We start from the raw sequence: 19,341 nt of genomic DNA on the forward strand, positions 1-19,341 counted from the left end.
TTCAGTCATCACAAATTCCTTTTCTAAGGGATATAATTACAGAAATTATGATTATGAATTAAGATTAGCTGTCATCTCAAAGAAAAAAGCCATGATGCAAGCAAGGTAAATGATGGTCCTTTTGGGGGAATATACACTACTTGGAGAGCTGTATAAAGGGTTTCTGTCACTATTCCATTTGCTTGATCCTGCAGTGATGTCAGCACATTACCATAATGACTATATATTGCTGTGAAAACATTTAGAAAATCTAAGGTAAAGTACTGCTATTCCAGACTACTGCACAGTAAGAGAATACTCAGAATCTCTCCCAATTCACTAAAGCATCAATGAGGACTGAAAATTCTAAATTTTCCTTTAACTGTAGTGTTGTGAAAATCCAGGAAGAATGTAATGTTATAGCTTCTTTCTTGTGAGACCATTACAGCTCTGAAGCTCTGAAGCATGAAAATTCTTTGGCACCTAAGAAGGTTGTTACGCTGGTTTTGTTTTTCTCATTTGTGTCATTCACTTAGGTTGGTAGCAGAGATTCTTGCTTTCAGGTACAAATCTGAGTATCGCAGTTGTCAGTATATTGAAGCAAAGACAGCAGAGAGGTTTTATTTAATAAAGTTTTTGCAGCAAATTTAGAAACATGTTTAATATCTAGATCCTTACCAATGAATGTTAATTCAAGTGTTGAGCATGGTTTCTATCTGTGTGTGCCTACTAATCTGAGTGTATATTGTTGTCAACAGTACTTGTAGTCATTTGTGCTTGTGGTATTTTTCAAATGCAAATATCACAGATGATAGCTACCATTTATCAAATGAAAAGCCACTTTATCAAAACCTTTCCTTTTTATAACTTTTTGTTCTAAAAGTTTGATGTAACTATTAGTTTACTAAATTCTAGAAAATATGTAAACTCTGAGTGCAAAGGAATGGAATCCAGAGGGCTTACTTTGCCCATATAAAATTTTTCTCTTACTATAACGTTTCACTAGGAATTTTTGTATGTAGTTAAAAAAAAAATCTCCCAAACCCTAAAGAAAGGAAAAAAATCAAAGCTGTAGAGTGATGTAGTACACACGTGGTCACAGAGTTCATGGTAAAACTCTGTCCAAGAGAGATCTAATTCAGGGTAATGCATTGCCCATTCTAAGGCTCAGGCCAATATAGTTGGAGGGTTATATAAAATATAACCCAAAATTTCAAATTAATTAATTTTCCAAAATTTCTGAAATTTTTGAGATGTTAGTATTAAAAGAAACTTTGAATACATTCAGTATACTGTAAATACAGTCTCTGTGTATATGTTATGCTTCAATGTACATTAAATCACTTGAGTTTTCATGGTGTAATGTTTAAAAGACCCTCTATTCAAACACAGGCAAAACTAGGGACAGAACTGAGATTAAGTCAAAATGTATGTTGTTACCTTCTCTTTTTTTAATAGGCACTAAATAGGTTCTGATTATTATATAGTAGCTCTTGTATTTACAGTAATCTGATATAATAGCAAGCAGGTAATAGTCTAAGTAAGCTAATATGTCTGGTACTGACTTAGTGGTACAGTAATCTCCATATTGTCAGCAAATAACTTTTCCCTCCCCACGTTTTTCCATTCCTTTTGTAGTCTGCATTTAAATAGAAATTAACTGTTTGGTGAAATTGTCTCAATCTTAACAGTTTTTGAGCTGAATATTGACTAAAACCAAGTTTTTATATAAGACAGCATTTATCATGTATACAGCTGTAAGAGGGGGGAAATGTCATTATTACCACCTTGTTTATGCTACAGCGTTTTGTTTTGCTTTTCTTTTCTTTTTTTAGTTAAAAAAGTCAAGGAAACCATTACAAACATTTAAGAGAAAGGAGTCAGTACATTTAGTCAAAGAATATGGAAGCTGTTTTCCAAATCACCTGCGGTGTCAGCTTGTGTGCACGTTCAACTGGCCTACATTATCTACTGCTCTCCAGAAGGGCCACATTTTACCTTTATTTTACCACATTTTACCTGTTCTATAGCTTTTTACACCTCAGTATGAATCTACTGTATTTGGCACATCTCTTCCTTTGTTTTTAGTCTAGTCAAGGCCATTGACCTTTAAGAACATTTGCTTCAAATACAAGTTTTCATGTTTGTGATGTAAATACCACTCTATAGATTCATTTCTAAAGAAATAGTGTTCTAAATGCTTTCAACAACCTTGGTAGTAGTTCATAAATAATTGAATTGCAATAGCCTCTGTTTTCTTAACAAAACTTCATGGAGAAAAATGAAAATAATGCATATCAAAGGTGTAGAGAATATCATAACTTAAAAAGTAATTCTTCAAATATTGTGAAATAGTGGGGTTTTCTTCAATTTGCCTATCTTCAACAATGATTGCAAAAAAATTGAAAAAATCTTCTACTGAACAAAAAAAAAATCCTCTCTTTTTCCATAGTGGTCATATCAGTAGGGAAGCTGAAGATTACTTTTCTTTCCAGAAAATTATGCATCCTAGCTTGCTACGAATTTACATTTTCTTCTCAGCTAATCCGAAGACAATGTGCTTCTATACATTACAAAGTAGTTTAATTGCAGCTGTTTAACTATGGAGTTAATTCACTGATGCACAAAGTTCTATATGTGATTTCTGGGTTAGATGTTCTCAATCACAATGAGCCAGTGAGGTTCAAGCATGTGCTGTTTCCATCTGTTTTCATTAAACTCTGCTAAGTTGTATGCTCACAGAAGAGATACATAACAGTTATGAATGACCAGTCTTGCAGCATGACTGTTAAATTTTTAGATTGGATTCTGTCGTGTATCCCATGAATATATGTGCAACCTCAGGACACAGGAAGAGGCCTTGTGGGTTAAAAAATAAGCAGATTGTAGGCTCTTAAGACTAGAGTTTGAATCAGCAGTTTGGTGGTTACTTTTTACATTCTCATAAATAGGGAAGGCAACATGTTCTTAGGATGGTTAGATACGCATAAATAGCAGAAATCATAAAGAGATATCACCAGGTAAATAAGCAGATATAGTAACCTTTCCAAATAATTTTGAAGAACAATAGGAACAGCTCCCTAGCCAAAGGGTGGGAGTGCTGATAGCACTCCACACTTTTGTGTGAATGTTGGAGGGGCTGAAGGTATAGGGCAAAAGTCTTCTGCTGTGAAAACCTGAGGAATTCTTGGAACAAAGAGTAATCACCCAAAGGAGAAAGCAGATCTCTTCATTGCTCTTGTCCCTGCCTTTCCATGGTCTTCGGGCAGGTCATCCACATAGTATATGCAGTGTTAAGATAAGTGTCATTTTACCTTAAGAGACTCACAAATTACACAGATGCAAAATGTCAGTAGTTAAGACTACAAGGAGAATTTAGGAAGAATGTAAAGAAGCAGATAAGTGCTCTAAATTAAGTTCGTCTGAATTAGGTCATCTGAGATGATTGTCAGTATAATGCTCCTGTTATAGTAAATTAATGAAGCAGTGTGGAGTGTACATCATAATTCTTGTCAAAGGAAGGGAGCATAGGTTTCACACAGCAGACCTGAGCTGAGGGCAAATACACTTATGTCAAGATAACCTGATTCCCAGGCAAGCATAAGACTAGTAAAAGACCATAATTAATAAATCTGTATATCTGGATTCTGTTACTGGTTCCTGATGGTATGAGAACCTCTTTTAGCCTCAGTTTCTGCAGGTGCAGACTGTTTTTACACTTTTTTCTTTATGTTTAATTGATTAATTAATTTCTGTGGAGTATTTTGCGTATCACAAAGATATGTTTCTGTCTATAGACTCCAGTGGCTATTTTGTCAGCAATACCTAGTGGTATTGCTGCAGATGAAGACTTCTTGGTTTTGATTCCCCCTACCATCTTGGTGTTATGAATATGAACTGTCCTAGGATATTTTATAGAGAGAAACTGCACTTCAGTCTCATCTTCTTGCCTGCCCCCTTTCAATACACACAGACCCCTTGTAGTTGATTAATAATGTGAATGGTAAGCAAGGCTATAGTTCTGCCTGCTTCTTGCTGTTTAAGAGGACAGTCTGCATACAAAAAGCTACCTCTTGCTGGAGAGAGGTGCTGCTCTGCAGCTTCATTTTCTAGGGTCTGAACAGAAGCTGAGCAGTGATCTAGCTATTCTATTTAAATACTGAATTTTTTTAAAGATGATTCACTTTTCTTTCTTATAAAAATGAAGGGCTGGATTTGTTAAAATAATTTTTTGAAATGGGGGTCTGGTGTTCAGATATGTAACTAAAATACTGTTTGCATTATTTAAAAAGCTATCATTTTCAACTCAGCCCACTCCTCCCCCCTTCTACCTGACACATTAGGTTTAGACTTGGAAAAAGATCCTTTATAAATGATGCTTCTAACTTGCATTTTTATTTTGGCAATGCTTTGTTATCAGCAAATACAGTTGAATATACTTGAAACTGGTCCATGTTATCTGTTCAGCCTCAAGTTGATCAACAAAACTATTTTTAGACTTGCTATGGGTCAAAAGTTGATGAAAGTGTCAGTTTTTTCCTTTCTTTATAGAAGGACCCCATTAAGAATTTATTTTACTTCCAGTGTCAGACTCCATAACTCTTTCTAGTTTCCTGCTCTATTACCATCTAGCATAAAGTCATATCTCACTGCTGTAACATTTCAGTGATTCCTTATGCTTAGGATGGGTTAACCCCCATCCTAATGAAGTCAAACTTCATCATAAAAATGGTTTTCATTAAATAAACAAGCAAAGTGAGAATTAAAACAATGAGATCATAATGGTTTATTAGGGGATCTGGATAAAATAAGAAACTCTCCAAATGACAACTTGCAGCTCATTCAGATAATTGACTTAGTTCTGTGTACTTCTTGAAAGACTGTTCCTTATCTTATGGAGCTTTAACCTTACATTGATTTAAAATGTTAAGAACAACTTATGCAAATCTTCACAGAAAGAAATGAGTGAGACCTGTAATAACTCAAACTTGATTCCATGTGTAGACATACTATTGTAGAAAACGAGTTTTTGACAGAGCAATGGTAGGCTGTAGACTGATTAACAGATCATATGATTAATACAGCTGAGTTGGAATAGAACTCGCATGAGAGAACATAAATCTGCTCCATTTAGCAGATCTCCCTGTGTTTGTAACAGTACATCTTTTAATTCTCTATGGCGTTGTCAGAAACTGGGTTTAAATAAATTCAGTGCTGAATGTTCTGCTATTTGTAATGCTTTCAGTTATCTCTGATAAAAGGCATTGATTAGACACTGGGTAAAACAGACACATATATATATACGTATATGGCTTGCTTAAGAAATCAAGATTCTTCCACAGAGAAGCGCTAAACCTTATTTAAAGTGAATGGAAATGTTCCAAATTCCAGTGAGAACTTCATTATTTCTTGATGCTTTTTAGACTGAGACAGGAAAAAAGCCTTCTGGCTTGTTTATACATTCTTGAGTTGAAATCATTTGAAGAATGTCCAAATCATCTAAGTAAAGTTTATATAAGAGGGCATTTAAAAATCTGTGGCCATGTGGGCAGAGGAGGTAGGCAATCACGCTTGAAATCTTGTTCAGTAAATGGTTACAAACATTCAGTGTAAGAGCTGAATGGTTAAGAAGTGTTTCTACATCCAGAAACATGTCTTTGACATTGAAAACTGTCCCAAGATGGTTCCTTTCTCTACTAATAATATGTGAAAACAAGGCAGCCTCAGCTCTAGTAAAAACTTCTCAGTATTCTGAGAGGTCATTTGCATTCCTTGAAAATTGCATGCAGTCTCATTGAGCATTCTTTTGCTTCCAAATATTGCTTGCTCTTAATTCATTCTTGATATTTGAGGCATAAACCTAGAATAAAAAGTGGCAAGGACTAAGCTGATGTATATGTGTTAAAAATGTGATTCATGTCCCACAGATATTTCACCTTTTTATAAAATAATAAATAGCCACTTTGGGAAAAGTGAAGAATTTTCTACTTTTCTACTCACTCTGCATCCCAATTTTGTTACAACTGGAAAAGAAATTAGTCTGTTTACATCCTCTGTTCAGGATTCCAGAAGGCAACCAGGCTTTTAGCAGCTTTGCCTGTGCTCTGTGCAGCACAGTGCATTCTGCTGCTGCAGTATTTATCAGGGGATGGTGTTTATTATTTACCACTACATATGTGTACATATGTAATAAATAACTATATAGAGTATAATAGTAAGGTCAATGAAGACAAATTATATAATACAAAGACTAGATCTTGAGGTGTGTCACTGGAAAATGATATTTCATAGAGAGCCAGGATGTTTGCAGACTAGGACAATTTATATTCTCTACTCCTCTTAAGACACCACAGAGCAATTTTTAACCCTTGTATCCTGTATTAAAGAGACTTCTTATTCTGCCAAAGAATTTTTACCTGCTTTAGAAACCAAAATGGCCATTTTAAGAACTTCTTCTTTGATGGATTTTTCTGGGCTGGTTGCCTTGTTTTTATTCTTCAGCTATGGAACTGAGAGGTGAATGATATTCTGTAGAGAAGAATACATTGACATGTTAAAAATGTACTGACTACATTTCTATGGAATACAAGCTTTCTTTTTTTTTTTTTTTTTTTTTTTTTTTTTTTTTGTAGAATAGAAACTTTCGGATACCTCATGGAAGCTTTTTGTACTTATTTTAGATCAAATAGCTTTCCTGTTATAAGGGCACCCGTTTGTCCTGCAACTTGTAAGCCATGTTTTGTGTAGGTTTGGGATTTCTTTTTTTTCCTGTTATCAGAAAAATGTCAAATTTAATAAGCTGGATGAGAATTTCCTTATAGTTGTCATTATTTTATGTCATGTTCTATGAGTTATTTTCCTTTTACTTGTGAAAGAAGACAAACCAAGAAGATGAGCCCACTTTTGAGGCTTGCTTATCATAGCATATTAAAGTCTGATATCAAAGCAACTATTTCACAAACCATAGTCATGTACATGATTCAATTGCAAGATAGAACAGCACTTCATGGATACCATACTCACTTGTACCTGAATCCTACCTTATTCCAGAAGACAAACCAAAAGAGAACTTTCTACTTCTGTTTTACTAGCTAGTAACCGTCCATTACTCTGTCAGGATTTTTGATCACTGCCATATATCATATGGATCTAAATTGAAATGTCACTACTCTGAAAGAATGCAGGGAGCATTTAAACTTAATATCTCTGTTAAAGTCAGAGAATTAAACAGGATGAAGAAGCCTGGAAATAAGTATAGTTTATTAATTGTTGCTAACAATATTGCCTAGAACTGTTTTCAGCTTCAATTATTCATGAAAAAAATCTATTCAGACAATTATAGGGAATCATCTGTGTTTTCATTGTAACCTAGTTAAAATATCATCAGTATTATTGAATGATAATTTTGCTTGGCAGCCATTGTAATGTCATTCCCTCCTTTTTAGACACTTGAAGAAGCCATGTGCAACAGAGTCGGATTTTGCAAGACATACAAAACCTCTTCAGGATTTTGTTTCGAACAAGCAGATGTGTGATTATTTTTTTTCCTGTTACATTATTCCAGAGCATCAGTAGTTTTCATGGCTATGGTCTCCATTGAAACATTTGCCAATGATCCTTTTGGAGATACAAATACTTCTCTGGATCAAAAATTGTGTTTTGTGGAAACAGCTTAAAATAAATTACACTCCATGGTTTCTGCTGTCTTCAAGAGCCTGATCTCATCTTATATATATAAGATTTGCAAAGGAATGTTTACAAAGAAATCGGGAAATAGTACAAAAAGGAAAGAGAGTTGTCAGAGCAAAAAGGAACAAGATTTAACTCAGATTGGACAAACAAAAAATCCAAAATTTTCAAACACTTTAAAAAGCACTGTTAAAAAGATTGCCAAGTGCCCATCTGCTCGCAACTTATCAACTGAAGAAGAGGAAAGCAATAGAGAATTTTCACTTTCTCCAACGTTCAGTTACAGAGTTGCTATTGCCAATGGACTTCAAAGGCATATTTTTGTAGCAAACACTAATAACGAAGACATAGTTCCAGACCTGTCTTCAAATGATAGCTCGTGTTCTGAGTCATTAAGTGAAGTAAAAACTAATAGCAAGAAAACCGAATACTTATCCCACACCATGCCAGTGAGACGCAACAGGAAAAGCTTGAGCAGCCTCGCAGCCTCTGATGGAAGTTCGGATGGAGAACGCACTTTGCACACACTGAAGCTGGGAGCCTTACGAAAACTGAGGAAATGGAAGAAGAGCCAAGAATGTGCCTCATCAGACTCGGAGCTAAGTTCATGGAGGAAAACGTGGGGGTTAAGAAGTAAATCTCTGGACAGAGCTGGCCGTCACCAGAAATCAAATACTCTTGAACCTGGCTTTAGTTCAACAGGTTGCATTAGCCAAACCCATGATGTTATGGAAATGATCTTTAAAGAGCTTCAGGGAATAAGTCAAATTGAAACAGAACTCTCTGAATTAAGAGGGCATGTTAATGCTCTGAAACAATCAATTGATGAAATTTCTAGTAGTGTAGAAGTTGTGCAAAATGAAATTGAACAATTGCGAACTGGATTTGTACAGTCCAGAAGAGAAACTCGGGACATACATGACTATATTAAGCAAATAGGCCATCCAGGAAACAAAGCAAGTCTTAGGTTTCTAAATGTGCCTGAAGAGCGGCTTGAAAAAGCTGAAAGCATAGTTTACAAAATATTAATGGAAAAAATGGGATTCTCAGAGGCACAAAGCACTATTAAAATTGAGTTTGCCCAAAGGCTTGGGCAGCAAAGAGACTGTCCAAATGCAAAGCCAAGACCCATTCTTGTTTACTTTGAGTCATCACAACAGAGAGATTTGATTTTAAAAAAGTCTTATAAACTTAAGGGAACTGGCATTGGAATTTCTACAGATATATTTTCCCATGAAATAAAAGATAAAAAAGAAAGAGGACTGCCTTCTTCTCAGACATATGAAAGCATGGATATGAAACTTTTAACCGTGGAGACAAAATCTAAAATGCATGACTGGGAATCACCTGACAGTGATAAAGACTTGGAATCAGATATAAATAAGAACAGTTATGCAAAAATATCTAAATCAGCACTTCACATAAAAACAAGCACTACAAAGGGGACTACTGAGTCCCCAAACACTAAAGACCTTGACAGAACTGCTGACAATAGCACCTTTTCACACAGAAGAAGTTATGACAATCAGTCACCAGAATATGACACTATAGAAAAACAATCAAAGACCTATTATTCAGATGTGACTCCTTTATGGCATTTACAGAATGACTTTGCAACACCAAAGCTTAGCCGTTCAGAATCAGATTTCTCAAAATTGTGTCAGTCTTACTCTGAGGATTTTTCAGAAAACCAGTATTTTAGCAGAACAAATGGCAGTTCATTGTTGTCTTCCTCTGATCGAGAACTTTGGCAGCGAAAGCAAGATGATTCTCTAAACTGGTATGGCAGTTCCCAGGAACAGACTTTTGCCCAAGATATGCAACAGTATCCAGAACAAAATGAAGCGGGGAACATAGAAACTGTTGATAGTGGAGTAAACAATGGAATCTGTGTGTCTGGAGACATAAACCATTATGATGATAGTCAGCTCTCTTTGCAGGATGATCTTTCCCCATGGAAAAACTGGAATCAGTTGGAACAAGGGGCAGATTTGGGCCTAGACTCATCCACACAGGAAGTTTTTGTGTATGATATGAGCAGCCCTTCAGACCAACAGACAGATTTTGGAAAGGGCCAAAGTTCTGACCTCCAGTATGATACTGAGAGCTATGATTACACTCTCGATGGTACTTCTCCATCATGTCCAGGCCTTGACAGTGAAACACAAAGTCAGTGGACTGGTCAATATGATGATTATCAGGAAACAAATTCTATCTCTTCTTATCAGAATCAAAACAGATTGCCTATGATGTACCGAAGTCAAAGTGAACTACCAAGTGACGACTCAGAGGAAGCTGCCCCTAAATCATGGCACAGCCGATTAAGCATAGATCTTTCTGATAAGACTTTCAGCTTTCCTAAATTTGGATCCACGCTTCAGCGTGCTAAGTCAGCTTTAGAAGTAGTCTGGAATAAAAGTACACAGAGTTTAAGTGGGTATGAAGACAGTGGATCATCTTTTATGGGAAGGTTTAGAACATTATCTCAGTCTACTGCAAATGAATCAAGTACAACACTTGATTCTGATGTTTATGCTGAGCCTTATTGCTACAAAGCGGAGTATGAGGAAGAATTAATTGAACCATCTGGTGAGAATGAAACAGACTATGTAGAAGTAATGGAACAAGTCCTTGCTAAACTAGAAAATAGAACTAATAGTAGTGAAACTAGTGAGCAGGTCCAAGAGTATGAACTGGACCAGTCTTTGTATGAAACTCCGTATGCAATGCTACCAGAGGAACAATATGACGTACAGTTTGATAGTGTGATCAGTGAAGAGATATTGGAAGTTGAAAGTGACTTGGCTCCTGAAGTAGAAATAAGGGAGGATGAAAATCAGAATGTCCCAGAAATGATTACTGAAGTTACTGAAATTCCAAAGAAAAAAAGAATACGACCATCATTTAAAGAAGCTGCTTTAAAAGCATACAAGAAGCAAATGAATGATTTGGAGGAGAAGATCCTTGCTGGAGGTAATAGTGTTTTAATACTGTCTTTTAAGTAAAACATTGTTTTCATTAGACTTGGATGTTGATTTTTGTATAGTACCTTTTCTTGCTCCCATTGAATTCAGCAGCAAAAATTCTGTTTATGTCTGGTTTTTTTTAGAGGGTGAAATAATGCCATAAAAATCAAAAGATTAAGTTTTAAAAGTTTGGTTTTGAAACAGTTTTCTGAAGATGTTTAGTCAGACATGCTTGTAAGTAAATGTATTTCTTTGAATTCCACTAACTTGAAAATTAAATTTCACAAGGTTTAAAAGGTTTCGCAAGTCTTAAAAATTAACTAAATAGTACCCTGTTCTTGACTTTCTCATAGTTTTATAAATGTGTTTATGGGAGCAATAAAGAGTGTTCAGATATTACACTCTTGCTTTCTTCAACAGTTTGCAAGGTGTGGTTGGTTCTGTATTCATCCTGTTGGGCAGTGTTCTCTACTTCCTATGCAACCCATAACTTATGTATTTAAAGAGTGAAAGTCTAACCTGATTGTATGTCTGTTCTTAGTTTGATTATGCCCTTATTTATACTCCCAACAAGCTCTCAGAGAAATAGTTAGTCTCCAAAATGGGGTGAGAAGGGTGTGGAAGAAAGACAAGAGTGTTAAAGGTAGCATCCATGTATGAAGATGTTCCTTTAGTAAGGAACTAAATTCACAGGAGAGTTTGACTGTTTTTTCATTATTTTTATCTTTTGTATTATTAGACTTCAAAGTAGACAGTCATATATATAACTTTAATACTATACCAAGTAATTACTAGCAATATACAAAGCATTATGCTAGTAATATACAAATATGGTGATATTGCATGTAAATGCTAACTGTAATTCTAATAAAATTCATTATAATATTGCATATGTATTTAATTGGAAGCATAATAATGGCTATAGCTATCCAGATGGTAATTGTCACCTTGACTGAATCTTTCCTTTATCTGCCTTGGAAAAATAATCATCTGAGACACATTTTAAAGATGAAAATCTGTGCCTTTAGCCAAAGATTGTATTCAGTAGTAATGAGCTTGAGCTGCTATGGTGTTTCTTTTCTACATGAACAGCTACTTTTACAATAAATATATAGTCAACTTGAAAGTCAGTTACAAAAGCTTTTAAATATTGATAGTAGTAGAGTTTAAAGTATTTTACATTGAATAATGACACTCGATTGTATACTTGTACTTTGCAGGTGTTTTTCTACAGTACTCTGTTAGATACTAGGTGGTGTGTATATGAACAAACAGCTATCAATAAGTAGGATCTTCATTACTTTTTCCTGATTTTATGAGGCATGGGAGAAGGAAACCACATTCATTTTTCCTAGCCATTGTACAATAGGAATATAATGGTCTCAGGACTTAATTAAGGAAAGCGCACAAGGAAGACCTCAAATTTTGAAACCCAAATTGATTCTACTATTTGAAGTCTGTGCATTTGTGTACATTGGTAGATAACAGATTGTTAGAAAATGAGAACTAACTTTGATACATCCAATGCAATCCTTTCTAGGAATTAAATGTATGCTGTTCTTTTAACCCAACAGGTGAAAGACTTCTTTCAGTCTCTTACTCTATTGACATTATCTCTTCTGAATAGCTGAAGTATTTTTTATGCTTACAGAGAATCCATTTGACCAGTTTATGAAAATGTGTAATTGGGTGTAATCTATGGGGCAAAGTGTCTGCATGCTTACCAGATGTCGTAGTAGGATCTCCACTTACACTTCCAAAAATAAATTATTATTAAAATTTTTAAAAGAGAAGGGAAATAAAGGAGAAAGGAAATGTGTCAGGAGTTAAAGAGGAATTTACAAATGAACTGCTACAACACACTATTTCTCTGAGTTTATTCTGAGAACAGTGTGCATTCATTCTTGAGTAGCAGTTCTGTTTCCTCTTCACACTGTGTTTTCCATGCCATCAAGGAGGAGGATATGTGTTTCAGTCAGGAATTCTGCTTCAGCAGTCACCAACTAGTTTGGTACAAATGGATCTTCAGATTCTGTAGCACACATAGCAGTACCTATTAGCAATACCTATAGTATTTAATGGATTTATATCTAATGGATGAATATGATATTCTTACTTTAATGTCTGCAGAACACTTAACAATTCTTCAGAATTTATAACTCAAAATATATTTTCTGGCCGGAGTAGTCTACTCAAATAATATATTACATGAAAACTATTTCTGCTTCTAAAACTAAAAGTAGTATTATGGGAGCAAAACTTTTATTTTACTTTCAGCTTACTCTCAGAGAGCTGGATAATGGATATTACAGACAGTCTGTTCACAGATAATAAATTCCACAGGTGGGACGTCTGTCCTTGGAGATAATCAAAAGCCATTTGGACATGGGTCCTGGGCAACCTGCTCTGAGTGGCCTGATTTGAGCAGGGTTCTTAGACAAGGCCTCCAGAGTTCCCTTCCAACCTCAGCTGTTCTGTGATGTGGAAATGCATTTTTGAATACTTCATATGCAACCTTTGAAGAAGGGTATCTTCTTAATGTCAATTCGGCTGCTAAGACAAAGCACCCTCAATTTCTGAATGGCACATAGTCTAGGAAAAAAACATTTTGTAAATCAGTTCTTAAAGACGTTTTTCAAAACTCCCAAAACATATTTTGTAGCTTCTCATTTTTGACAACCTGCCTTCTCTTCTTTATGTGTGTAATTAGGCATGTCCAGAGAATACTTAGTTTATCTTTTAAGCAAATAGTAGTTTAAGGTATTCAATCTCCAGTTTAATGTTTGCAGGAGCAATAATAATGTTTTAAGAATGTAACTAATAACTAGGGTTTACATGTCTTTTATGAATATTTTTGGGGTTTTTTTACTTTCTTAGCCCTATAATTGATTCACAGTCAACTTCAGATTTCTTACTTATAGATGGAAAAGTACTAGAAAGGGAACAAGTTCTTTGAATTAATCTTCATTATATAACCAAAACATAATCTATTCTTCAATATATTGTTTCATCCCTCTATCTAAGCAGGAGTGTTAGACAACAACCTGTCCAAGCAGAGATAGAGCCGTATAATACAGTAGTGTTAGTTCTCCAGTTCAATACAAAAGAAGGGTTTAGAATTATATGATTTTCATTCTAGTAGTGCATAAGGTAAAGTCAGTAAATCTTTGGTACATAAATAATTTGTTAGTGCACAAGAACCCCATAAGATAGACCTAGTCTCTGTCACTTGCTTATGCATTATTTATTAAAAAATGTTTTTGGAGGTGTACTGGAATGACTAGGTTATACAAATGAGAGGAGGCATGAGCAGTACATGAGTAATCCTCAGATTTAAAGTTCTGTTAGGATATACAGACATTGTGTGGGTGCATGTATATTAATGGAGGGATTGATGGCTTGGAAAAAAATCAAAGAAATGCTACCCAGTTGTTTGTTTCTTTATACACTGTAATTGAGAATGACTTATGCTTTTATTCATTGTTCTAGTCTTCACTTGTTATTTTCTAGCTTTCCCTTTCCATAGTGGCTTCTTCCCTTCCATCCTTGTCTTATCTTTTACAGGTGCCTTAGCAAAAGCATGATTTTCTGTCCTGATGAAACTATGCCTCTGGAAAAGATTCCAGTTGCATGCACTCTTCTTAGCTGCTTTCAGTGATAACATAGACAATTTCTATGAGTTGTAGTTTGTGATCAGTAGCTTCTTGATCCAGTTGTTGAGGATCTTGGTCATCATTTGGTATGGCAGATTTAAAAAGTCATTCAGATTTTAAAATGCCTTTGGTCCAAATTTTCAGACACAGAGTAACCTGTAGATTGTTTATGATGTCAAGATGGGTGAACTCATCTAACTCTATAGATCGGTGCAGTGGCAACTCAAGAGGACAGGGAACAGGGACTGGATTTGCCTCTTTAACAGTGGGAAGAAGTGTTTCTATTGTTTTATAGGAAGGATTTGTATTTCACTTCGTGGGTCTGACTGAAGAACAGAACTTAGAGATGAGTATCAATACCCTCTTACTTTGTTAATGCTAACATCTGAAACCAAAGGAACCAGTAGTGTATTACCTTGTGGCCCTGGTTGTATCGCCATTTGAAAAGAGAAAATAAAAGCTGCCAGTAAAATAATTAAGTTTATTTCAATGCATATTTCTAACTCTGCCTATTCAATCTATGACTTTTTTTTTAACAAGTACTTATTTTCTAATTTGGACAGCTTTTCTAGCCTTTTTATGAAAACTGTTAGCTAGAATTGCCTTAGTCAGCTGTATTTTCTCAAAGAGTAAAAGCTTTAGAAGTTAACCTAACCCTGTCTTGTTGTACTTGGATTTTTTTTCCCTATTTCTTACCTTCATCATGTTTGTTTTTAATACATTTGCGTAGGTGCACAGTTACCCGTAACTGATAGCTACAGTTAATAGTGTTGTACTGCTTTTGTTTGTGAAAGTAAGTCTTGGATTTGGACTTGAAATGATCCATGCTGTGGGCCAGATGACAATGAATAGATCTGGTATTGTTTAATAAATTAATCAGTCATTTTATGGCCATTCAGATGGAAATAGGATAAATAAAACCCTACCTTGGTCATGAAAATTCCTTACTCTTTGGTCATGACTGTAATGGAGAAATAAAAAGTCTGTTAGAAGTTAAATTGTTTTTTTATATTAAAGAGTCTCTCTGCACACAATCTACATTAACTGTATTGGGAAGTGGGCTTTAAGAAAGACCACTGTTTGAGATGATAAATGAAAAGTATGTATCCCATTTTATTTTGTAATTGTTTGGCATAACTACATTGACTGATTGAAACATGGTGAATTGTGTTTGGGTTTGGGGGGGGTTCTATAAAAATAAAGCTCCTTCTCAGACTGCTGGTGCAGACTGGGAAAGGGAAGGGCATCCTAGACAGATGGCAGAATTTTAGTTCATTGCTTAAAATACTGAAGCAACTAATAAAGATAAAATATGTATATTTGCATGTATTATGCCAAAATGAGATGCCTAGTCTTTCATTGACTATTACTAATAGCTAATGCCAGTCAGTTTTGTCCGTAAGATAGTATAAAAGAGGTTGTTGGTAAGTTCATCTTTTCCCCTTTTTAATCAGTCTGCCTTTGTTGCAATGGAAGTTACAGTTTTTCATGGTTTTGGAATTCTTTGAAAACTAAGCACAGTCTGTTCTCATAACACTTTATTTCTTCAAGTATTTTGCTGCTAAAACTTAAATCTAAACTTTATAATATAAAATAAAAAAAAATTTAAAAAATAGATCTAAACTGTCTTGAAGTAATGCAGCTTTCAGTGGACATAGTATGGACATACTTCGTAGAGTTGAGTTGTGTGTTACTGTAAACCCAGATTCCCCAGAACCCCCCAAAAAGGCTTGAAGCTGAGTTGTGGCCACACTTTAGGTTGCCTGGAAGTTTAGCATCACCGTGTTTAACATAATGAATGAAACATGTTTTTATGTGATCTCTTTGAGATGCCTTTCCTGCGCTCAGCCCAATGGCCTTTTGCATCTTTCTAATCTCAGGCACAGTCTGATGGGAGAAAAAAGTGACTGAATGAATGCAATTAGTCTTTGCATCGTTGGGAAAGAATAGTCCAGACAGAAACACTCATAGTTAATTAAAAGTAGCAGCAGTACCAAGCCCCAGGATTTTTTTGTTCTGTTTCAAAACATCGAAGCCATAGTATTTAATGATATCAAGTTTTGTTTGTTTTTCCCACATCTCATTTATTTATGGTTTGTTTGGGTTTTTTTTTCGCAGGAGTGATAAATTACTTCATTAATATAAGGACTGATTGTGTATTCTGTGTGGCTGATACAGTTCATCTGCAATGTCTAAGGAAAATTAATATATATTCACCTAATATATCATCTATAAAGAGATGGATTTGGGAACAGAATAATTTTCAACAGCAGATGATTAATCTCTTGGTCTGTTTTTTCTATGTAAATAATGTAAAAAGGCAGATTCCAGGGGGTTTTCATCTGTGTGACTTCCCTTCTCCGTTTACATCAGAAGATGGTCACAATGGAACAGATGTATTGTGTAAGCAGGCTGGGGAAGAAATTATTACTCTCACTATACATTTTAATAGATTTGTGGTACTGAGGAAACAAGATTACGGCAAGTTAAGGAATCTCTTTTGGTGATGTATTGGGAATGATAATGAACCACGGAAATTTAATGATCGACTTTTCTCAACTGTTCTGGTTTTCTTTCTCAACACGATATTTGTGTCTGTTTGTAAGGTAAACAAAATGATGGATGTCTTTAACTATTTTTTATTTGGGGCGGGGGAAGGGTGATGGAATAAGAAGCTGTAATTGTACAGGATGGGAGGAGACAAAATACATTTTCAGATGATGTGGGTAGAAACTGATAAGCACAATATTCCTGCACCCAGACTGGTTAGCCACTATTCCTTTTTCACATGTGAATATGTGCACTCTGAAAATCCTCCGCTAATATTACCAGAGATAAAATAGCGTTCTAAAGAATTATTAACCACTCTATGAATTCAATCAGAATGGTGCTGATAAACCAAGGTATATTGATTTGACTCAGCTTCATAGGCTTGTTTTGTGCACAGGAGAGTGTATTATTTTCTTGCCACTAGTTTCACTGGAGTCAGGCAGAAGTCTTTATACCATCCCTTCCTATTTCTCTTCTGTCCTTTGATGGAGAAAAGGGATATCAGAGACTTAAAACAGAAAATGGCAGTCTGTCTAGCTTGAGATTAACAGATTTGTAGAAAGATTGCTTTTGAAAAATTATGGCAGGAAATCTAATCAGTTAGTCATAAAGATGATACATCCATCTTTTATCTGTGAAGAAAAAGCAAGTAGTTTCATTCACCACCTACTATAAAGTTGGGGTTTCATTAAAGGATGCTCTTTTATCAGCTGCTTGCTATACATTGTCTGTACCTTTTTTCCCACTAGTTAATGGAGTGAAAGAATTATTTTTAAACCTGTTTAATATATATAACATAACAGTGTTCCTCTGGCTTATTGTGTTTTAATTCTGTAGTTACAGCATTTGTTCTTATCAGAAAATCTTAGATTATAATACTAGGTCTCTTTGTAAACAGGATAGTAACCAAATAGATTGAAGAGCAGCAGTTTAATTTAGCATAGTAACTCCTGCTTAGCAGTGTGCATTACAACAGGGAAATGTGTGTCACATTTGTGTAACAGTCTCAGATTCAAAAAAATTCTACTGTTATCAGATGCCTTTTCCTAGAATAGCTACACCTATTCTTTAAGCCTGAGAACCAAATAATCTAGCCAGGCAAACAAACTCACGCAAAACCCCAAATGAAACCAAAAACCCAACCAACAGCAACAAACAAAAAAACTCTACAACAAACCACCCCACCCCACCCCACCCCCCCCCCCCCCCACACACACCTTAATCAGTAAGGTTTAGCAGAAATCTGTATTTTGGCTGTTTAATAAAAACAAGTAGACAAACCAAAAACGCCCAACAAAGCTGACCATCCCAAACCTCTTCTGTTTTTAAGAAAAGTGATTTGTTAAAACTGCTAGTTTCCTCCATGAATGAAGAAAGGCTCTGCTACTCTACTCCTTATGAAAACAAGAGGGCATATAACACTATTTGCACTGACTTTAGAATTAATGTAGGTTTATAAATACTCATGCAGTTTGTCTGATCTTTTTAAGCTTTAACAGATCTAAAGCTGCTAGAGCTAAGAGGAAAGCTGACCATGAGTGTCCATTCCAAAGGGTTTTCATAATGGTTTTGCTGGGAAATGAACACAATATTGTTGTGTAAAGATTAAAAAATATTCTAACTTTTTATTTTGAAAATATTAAGCTATTTTCTTTAGGTCATTGTGTTTTAGATGTAGAAATAACACTGCATTATTTTTGAATACAGCTTTGGGATAAAAGGAATCTTCTTAAAACATCAGGCTGAAAAGATATCTAGACATGCCTTTAAAAAATGCAATGACTTGGAAAACATGAATTCATAAATCGACTCACATCTTCCTCTGGTGTATTGGTGAAGAAGAGTATTACAATGGAGCATGTAAGAAGTTCTCTGTTTTGCTGTCAAAGGGAAATTCTGATTACTTCCATAGGACAAGTACCAGACTATTTCCTTGTGCAAATTTTCCAGGTGATCAGTAGTAGACCTAGACAGTTGTCTCTCAGGAACTCTAAATATAAGGAAATACCTGAAACCTCTCTAATTATTGCTGATGCAAAATTATTGTTGATACTGACAGAACTTTGTTAACCATGAGGATTGTTTCCTTGAGGAGCTGAGAGTATTCTTAAGACAGCTTGCAAGATAAGAAGTTTTAGTAAATCTGAAAATCAAGACTTACAGTTGTGTTGCTGACAGAGCCATTTAAAAATGTCTTGGATGCTATGACAAAGGATATGGTGTACAAAAGTACAAGGATACAAGTTAGCTAGAAAAAAAAAAACATACCACAGAAATAGTGTAATCTGTTTTCACTAAATAAGTAGTGGCAAAGAGCAATCTGCTGACTGACACTTGAGTAGCTCCTGTGGAGTAGATTACTGGAGCAGCAGCAAGTGATTTGTCAATGCTGTCACAGACCCATAAAATTTGTATAGCTCTGGCTATCACCAGTGCAACTGCAGCCTCACCAAAGAAATTCTTGTCCTGCAGCTGCATATGTGCCAAGATGGAATAAGGACAGA

At 35.2% G+C, this 19,341-nt stretch overlaps 2 protein-coding genes across 3 annotated transcripts in view; both read left to right on the top strand.

Moving 5' to 3' along the window:
- Positions 1 to 7,521, top strand: part of LOC136367086 (protein unc-13 homolog A-like) — a 42,534-nt gene extending 35,013 nt beyond the window's left edge. Inside the window, exon 8 of the mRNA XM_066328462.1 lies at positions 7,425 to 7,521. Within this exon, the coding sequence (XP_066184559.1) occupies positions 7,425 to 7,514 (90 nt within the window). The 3' untranslated portion in view covers positions 7,515 to 7,521. The remainder of the gene's footprint in view (positions 1 to 7,424) is intronic.
- Positions 7,522 to 7,566: 45 nt separating this feature from the next.
- UNC13C (unc-13 homolog C) overlaps positions 7,567 to 19,341 on the top strand; it is a 125,976-nt gene continuing 114,201 nt past the window's right edge. For both annotated transcript variants that reach the window (XM_066328460.1, XM_066328461.1), the window contains exon 1: positions 7,567 to 10,641. In XM_066328460.1, coding sequence (XP_066184557.1) covers positions 7,671 to 10,641 — 2,971 coding nt within the window. In that variant the 5' untranslated portion in view covers positions 7,567 to 7,670. The remainder of the gene's footprint in view (positions 10,642 to 19,341) is intronic.

This window comes from Sylvia atricapilla, chromosome 13 (assembly GCF_009819655.1).
Source record: "Sylvia atricapilla isolate bSylAtr1 chromosome 13, bSylAtr1.pri, whole genome shotgun sequence".
Lineage (NCBI taxonomy): Eukaryota > Metazoa > Chordata > Aves > Passeriformes > Sylviidae > Sylvia > Sylvia atricapilla.